Below are 6,278 nucleotides of genomic sequence, written 5' to 3'. Positions count from 1 at the left end.
GCTCTGATTGGCTGGTGGGCGTGGCTTGGGGGGGTAGTGAAGGTACGGTCAATTTGCATGTTTCTCTTTTATTAGATATTCAACATAGATGAATGTTATAAAAATCAAAGTTCAATAAATATGAACTCTGTAATGCTTTACTTTTTTAGTGTGCTTTCTTTTTTTGTTGTTGTTAATCTGAAAAGGGCAGCGGGGGCGGTGGTCTTGCAACCTAGTTCAGTATCTGGTTAAAACTGTAGTCTTAACTTCCCCACTCTGACTGACTTGGGCGGAGCTGCAGAACCTAACCCCAATCCCCCACCAAGACTGACTTGGGCCAAGCTGTGAATTGCGGGGACCCCCAGGGGCCTGCCACAGGAGGAGAAATATAGGCCAGAGCCTCCCCACAAGTTCAGTTCAGGCTTTGGATCCGGAATTCCCCTGGACTAGCAGATCTGTGAAATAAAGGTTAAACTTTCCTCTCCCAGAGTGCAGGCTGAGCATTCTCCCATGCATTCTGCAACAACAAATCCTCACCTGAGGATATTTTTCCATTGATTTTTAGAAGTATTGGAAGGGAGGGGGAGAGACACAGAAAGAGAAACATCCATGTGAGAGAGACACATTGGTTGGTTGCCTCCTGCAGGAGCTCTGACTGGGACCAGGGATTGAGCCTGCAACTGAAGTACATACCCTTGACCAGAATCAAACCCGAGACCCTTAAGTCTGCAGGCCAATGCTCTATCCACTGGGTGAAGCTGGCTAGGGCTGTAATACTTTTAAATTGTAAAATTATGCTTCAAGTTCTACAATTTGAGTATAAACACAATGTGTATAAAAGTACACAAAACTCAAAAATCGAATCAATTGTATCAAAAATTTGAATTGTAGTAACCTCGCCAGTTACATTAAAAGAAAATTTATCTTGAAAAGTATATATTTAGATAGTTCTCATTAATATGTTTCTCAAAGCATAAAGTGGTCAAAATTATTCAACTTTATATAGTCTGCAGTGACTTTCCTTCACCACTAGATGGTACTATCAGCTTCAGAAATCTAAAGAATAAAAGGGGAGATGTCTAAATCATTTGCTGCCATCCTCAAATTTCCTGCCTCAGTATGCTCATATACTTGTGTTCATCAGGTCATAAGTCTCAACCCTTGGCTTGCCATATATGGTCACTACAATCTTAAAGGGAATCAAATAAATACACTGTTAAAATCTGAAGTAGAAGGTGGGAAAGCTTACTCTTAACTTTTCACAAAAGGTTTTCAATTCAATTCTAGAATTAAGTAAGGAAGAAACTGAAGAAAAGCACTATAAAAGTTGCCCTCGCCGGTTTGGTTCAGTGAACAGGACATCAGCCTATGGACTGAAGGGTCCTGGATTCGATTCCGATCAAGGGCACTTGCCCAGGTTGCAGGCTCGATCCCCAGTAGGGGAAGTGCAGGAGGCAGGCAATCAGTGATTCTCATCATTGATGTTTTTATCTCTCTCTTCCTCTCCCTTCCTCTCAGAAATCAATAAACATATATTTAAAAACAAAACAAAACACTATAAAGGTTTATCAGTTGCACTTTAGCACTTCAAAAAGTTTGCTATTGTTTTTCTAATCTGTTTATCTTAAAAACAAGTTTTTGCTAACGACTGTATTTTTAACCAGCACTTTTATTTTTTTAAAAATATTTTTAATTATTTCAGAGAGGAAGGGAGAGGGAGAAAGAGAGAAACATCAGTGATGAGAGAATCATTGACCAGCTGCCTCCTGCACGCCCCCTATTGGGGATCGAGCCCACAACCCGGGCATGTACCCTTGACCGAAATCGAACCCAGGACCTTTCAGTCCACAGGCCAATGCTCTATCCATGGAGCCAAACCGGTGAGGGCTAACCAGCACTTTTAAAGTATTTGGACTAATCTGGAGTCCAGAGTAGAAGTAATACCAGTTTGTATTATAAAATCAAGTTTTAAGAGATCAAAAAAGACCACAAATATCCTAACACTGATAATTAGGTAATTCTTTTCTTTAAAAAATATGTTTTATTGATTTCAGAGAGGAAGGGAGAGGGAGGAAGAGAGAGATAGAAACATCAATGATGAGAGAGAATCATTGGTTGGCTGCCTCCTGCACGCCTCACACAGGGGATCAAGCTTGCAACCCAAGCATGTGCCCTGACCAGGAATTGAACCTGTGACCTCTTGGTTCATATGTTGTGTGCTCAACCACTGAGCCATGCCAGCTGGGCTGGGTAATTCTTTATAAAGAAACAACTTCCTAAAACAACAGGCTCAAACTATTCTAATTCTAAGCAACACGTTCTAGGAAACTTAAAAAAAAAACACTTTAAAGATCATTAATCTAAATGGAAGGATAGAACAATATGAGATGAAATTTAAGCCTTTTTATATTACACTAGAGGCCTGGTGCATGAATTCATGCATGGGTGGGGTCTGGCCGGCCCACCGTGATTAGGACAGATCGGCCGAGCCGGCCGGGGGGAGGGGACATGGGAGGTTGGCTGGCCGGCCCCACCCCCTGGTCGAACTCCTGGTCGAGGAGACAATTTGCATATTAGCCTTTTATTATATAGGATGTAAAAGTGTCAAAATCACCTGTTTGAAAAAGTTTAAAACAAGTGAGAATTCAATATGAGAACTTTCCTATACCTTTTAAAAACCAAGTATAACTTGGCTAACTTTACATAAAAATAATTAACCCGGTCCTGTATAAATTTAAATAAAAAGAAACTATAAAGTAATTTTAGGTTTATATTTAAAACTTGATTACTTCTTATGAACATGTCTGTATTAAAAACAAAACAAAACTAGTACTACAATGTAAATAAAAATTTAACAGAAAGCCCGGTGATGACAAAATGTACTAGTATCCTCAGTTCACATTTCTATATTAGACAGTAGGCCAATTATTAACTCTATAATCCACTAAAACATTTATATAAACACAGAATTCCCTAACCATTAGCATCATTTGATTAACTCTTTACAAAAACTTTGAGATAAAGTTTTTTAAAAAATTCAGATCTTTTTCACTATTGTACATTAGTTTATCCTAATGCTTTTCTTAATTCTTCAAAATGTATTCAATATTGAGGTACATCCAATGGTAAAAGTTAATATAGTATAATTTACTCATATTTTACTCAAATTTCTTCTTGAAATTGACAATTGACTGAATGACGTACCTTCAGAGTTATGTGCAGTTTTCTTGTGTTTCCTGCAATAAACCCTATAAAAATGAAGAAATTAAAAATTATCAAGTAAACAAACTAAACCCATTTTTCAAATTTAAAAAATGAGGAATACACTTTACCCCAATTACAAGCTAGATTCCCAAAACCTTACTATTAAACTTTATATGCCATTTCACTAAGCATTAAATTATTTACCGAAAACACTCTTTACGATGATGAAATATTTTGAAATGGGGAAATTTTTTTAAAAAGCTTAAAGAAAGTATGACTGTTAAAAAAATTTAAAGAGAAGTTGAATAATTACATGTAAATTCCTTGTGAAGGTTTTTCTCGTATTTGAGCTTTATCATGCAATGCACAGTGGTAGTGGTACGTCCTGTGACATGTTTTCACATCACAACCAATTGTTGCTCCAGGACAATGGCACAAAGAACACATCTACAGCAAAACAATAAAATATTATTAGTGTGTGATTTTGCTAAGGCAGTGATATCAGGTTAGAGGCATATTAATCTCTGTCAAGGAAAACAAATTGGTTAATGAAAAGTTGTGTAACTTAATGCTATTTTTCTTGGGTTCATGCCAAGAAGTAATTCGAATACAATTCTACCAGGGGTGCTTTTTTCCCATGTTAAACAATAACAAAATTAATGGAATATTAATGTCTATTGTTTCACTGCGGTCAAGAGAAAATTTGAAATGTTGCAGATAAGGGATGTAAACTGTATAGAATTAAGAACTATTCACAATCCAGATCTTCCTAGAAATGTAAATTATAACTGGTGAAAATGCCTCATACCAGAAAAAATTTTCCTTTATATTTCCACATAATCAATGAGAATCTTTGGGAAAAAACAACCTTCACATACTATTTGGGAACCTGGTAGAATCAATTTTAAGTGAGGGAAGGAAAGAAGACAAAAAGAATTAGGTAGATTCTAAATACCTTAAACTCTAAAAATATTTTGTGATGTAATCTGTTACTTACCTCTTGCATTATGAATTCAGACAAATAGATAAAAGAACAGACTCTTTCAACATATTTTAATATACCTTAACTTATGACTTTATTGAATAACTAATATTATTTAACTAGCTCATGATCTAAAATTAGGAAAAATTATTTTTAAAAAGTAGCATAACAATTATGTAACAATGATTGTTAGTGGTTTGATTAACATATCACAATATATTGTGCAGAGTGGTCTTTTAATAAGGCTATCTCTTAAGCCATAAATGCCATGCCAAAATAAACTCATAATAAGGTAAATCTTAAAAACTGCTCATTTGTTTTTAAATTGCTAGATACCTCATTAAAAACTGTTCTTATTCTTCTTTATTCACTTTAACATAAATAACATTTACCATCCTAATTTTAGATTACTTGGCCCAAAGCAATTTGATTTACCAAGAGGCTAATATAGATTCCAATAAATTTTCTTGTATTGCTCTAAGCAAGTCAAACACTCAAAATATTTTTCAAGCTATCATTCAAAAAATACTCATATATAAGTCAGAAACAGAAACATTCTCAATACAGGTACTTCCAAGAAAACATGAGGGCCAGTGTCAATTATTAATACTAGTGAAATACTCCACTTCCTTAAATAAATATAGAAACTTTTAGTAAATTACATTTCCTTTTTTAAAATATATTTTTATTGATCTCAGGAAAGGAGAGGGAGAGTTAGATAGGAACATCAATGATGACAGAGAATCATTGATGGGCTGCCTCCTGCATGCTCCCCACTGGGAGTCGAGCCTGCAACCCAGGCATGTGCCTTGACCAGGAATCAAACTGTGACCACCTGATTTATAGATCAGTGCTCAAACACTGAGCCATGCCAGTGGGGCAAGTAAATTACATTGCTAATCAAAACACATAGACTTATTATAGAAATTTTGGAAAACACAAAAGAGCACACACAAAAATTTAAAAATCACTCATACCAATCAAGCAGAGATGCTCTTTAAGTGTTGAATGCTTATGTGAAAGTATTTTCCGTGTAATTTTGTATGTACCATTTTGCGACCTGTTTTTTTTCCTTTTTTTTTCAACCTGTTTTTTTTAACTTAATAAATCGAACATTACCCCATTTCATTAAAAACTCTACTGAAAATAGTTCATCTTGAAATTACATCTAAAATGAGTTTGCATAAGTACATTTTGAAAAAATGTATTAAATGCAATTAGCAGGCAAAAATGAAAGGAGAGATATTATTAAAAACTAGAGGCCCAATGCACAAAATTAGTGCAAGGAGCTCAGCCCCAGCCATCGAGGCAGCTGCCTTTGCCTCAGCCCCCACTGTCGTGGCTTCATCTGGAAGGTCATCCAGAAGGATGTCCGGTCTAATTAGCATATAACACTTTTATTATCATAGATAGTACTAGGGGCCCGGTGCACGAAATTCGTGCACTGGAGGGGGGGTCCCTCAGCCCAGCCTGCCCCCTCTCACATTCTGGGAGCCCTCAGGGGATGGCACCAGCCCCATCACCCCGCTGCTCCAGCCACTGCCAGTCACCGCAGCCAACAAGGTGTTTTTATCAACACGGACTCCAGTCCCTTTTCTATGAAAAAATGACAACTTTCTTTAGGCATTTTCAAGATGTGTCTTTCATAGGATATGACATTTCTTTCTTTATTATTTTTTTTATCCTCACCTGAGGATATGTTTCCATTGATTTTTAGAGAATGTGGAAGAGAAAGGGAAAGACAGAGAGAAACATCAAAGTGAGAGGAACACTTTGATTGGTTGCCTTCTGCATGAGCCCTGACCTGGGCCCGGGCCAGTGAGGAGCCTGCAACCTAGGTACATGCCCTTGGTCAGAATTGAACCCAGACCTTGCGGTTGGCAGGCCGAGGCATTATCCACTGAGCCAAACCTGCTAGGGCAGGATATGACATTTTCAAGATGTGTCTTTCATAGGATATGACATTCCAGCAGCGGACCTTCATTTTTTTCTCCAGAAGTGTGGTGGAAAGACCCTAGATCACCTTTTTGGATTCTTATTACCCAAGTTACTAAGAATATTACCAGTGGCATTCAGGGAGCTTAGCCAATGAGCCGTCAGAAAAGGTGTTTCC

At 37.0% G+C, this 6,278-nt stretch overlaps 1 protein-coding gene across 4 annotated transcripts in view; it reads right to left on the bottom strand.

The window, feature by feature from the left end:
* Nucleotides 1-6,278, bottom strand: part of PHF6 (PHD finger protein 6) — a 53,842-nt gene that overhangs the window by 27,070 nt on the left and 20,494 nt on the right. For all 4 annotated transcript variants that reach the window (XM_014545008.1, XM_014545007.1, XM_014545010.1 and 1 more), the window contains 2 exons: nucleotides 3,497-3,630; nucleotides 3,184-3,227 (listed from right to left, as the gene is read on the bottom strand). In XM_014545008.1, the coding sequence (XP_014400494.1) occupies nucleotides 3,184-3,227; nucleotides 3,497-3,630 (178 nt within the window). The remainder of the gene's footprint in view (nucleotides 1-3,183; nucleotides 3,228-3,496; nucleotides 3,631-6,278) is intronic.

The sequence above is a fragment of the Myotis brandtii genome, unplaced genomic scaffold (genome assembly GCF_000412655.1).
Source record: "Myotis brandtii unplaced genomic scaffold, ASM41265v1 scaffold393, whole genome shotgun sequence".
Classification (NCBI taxonomy): domain Eukaryota; kingdom Metazoa; phylum Chordata; class Mammalia; order Chiroptera; family Vespertilionidae; genus Myotis; species Myotis brandtii.
Note: the sequence above shows the minus strand (reverse complement) of the source record. Positions and strands in the feature narration are given on the sequence as shown.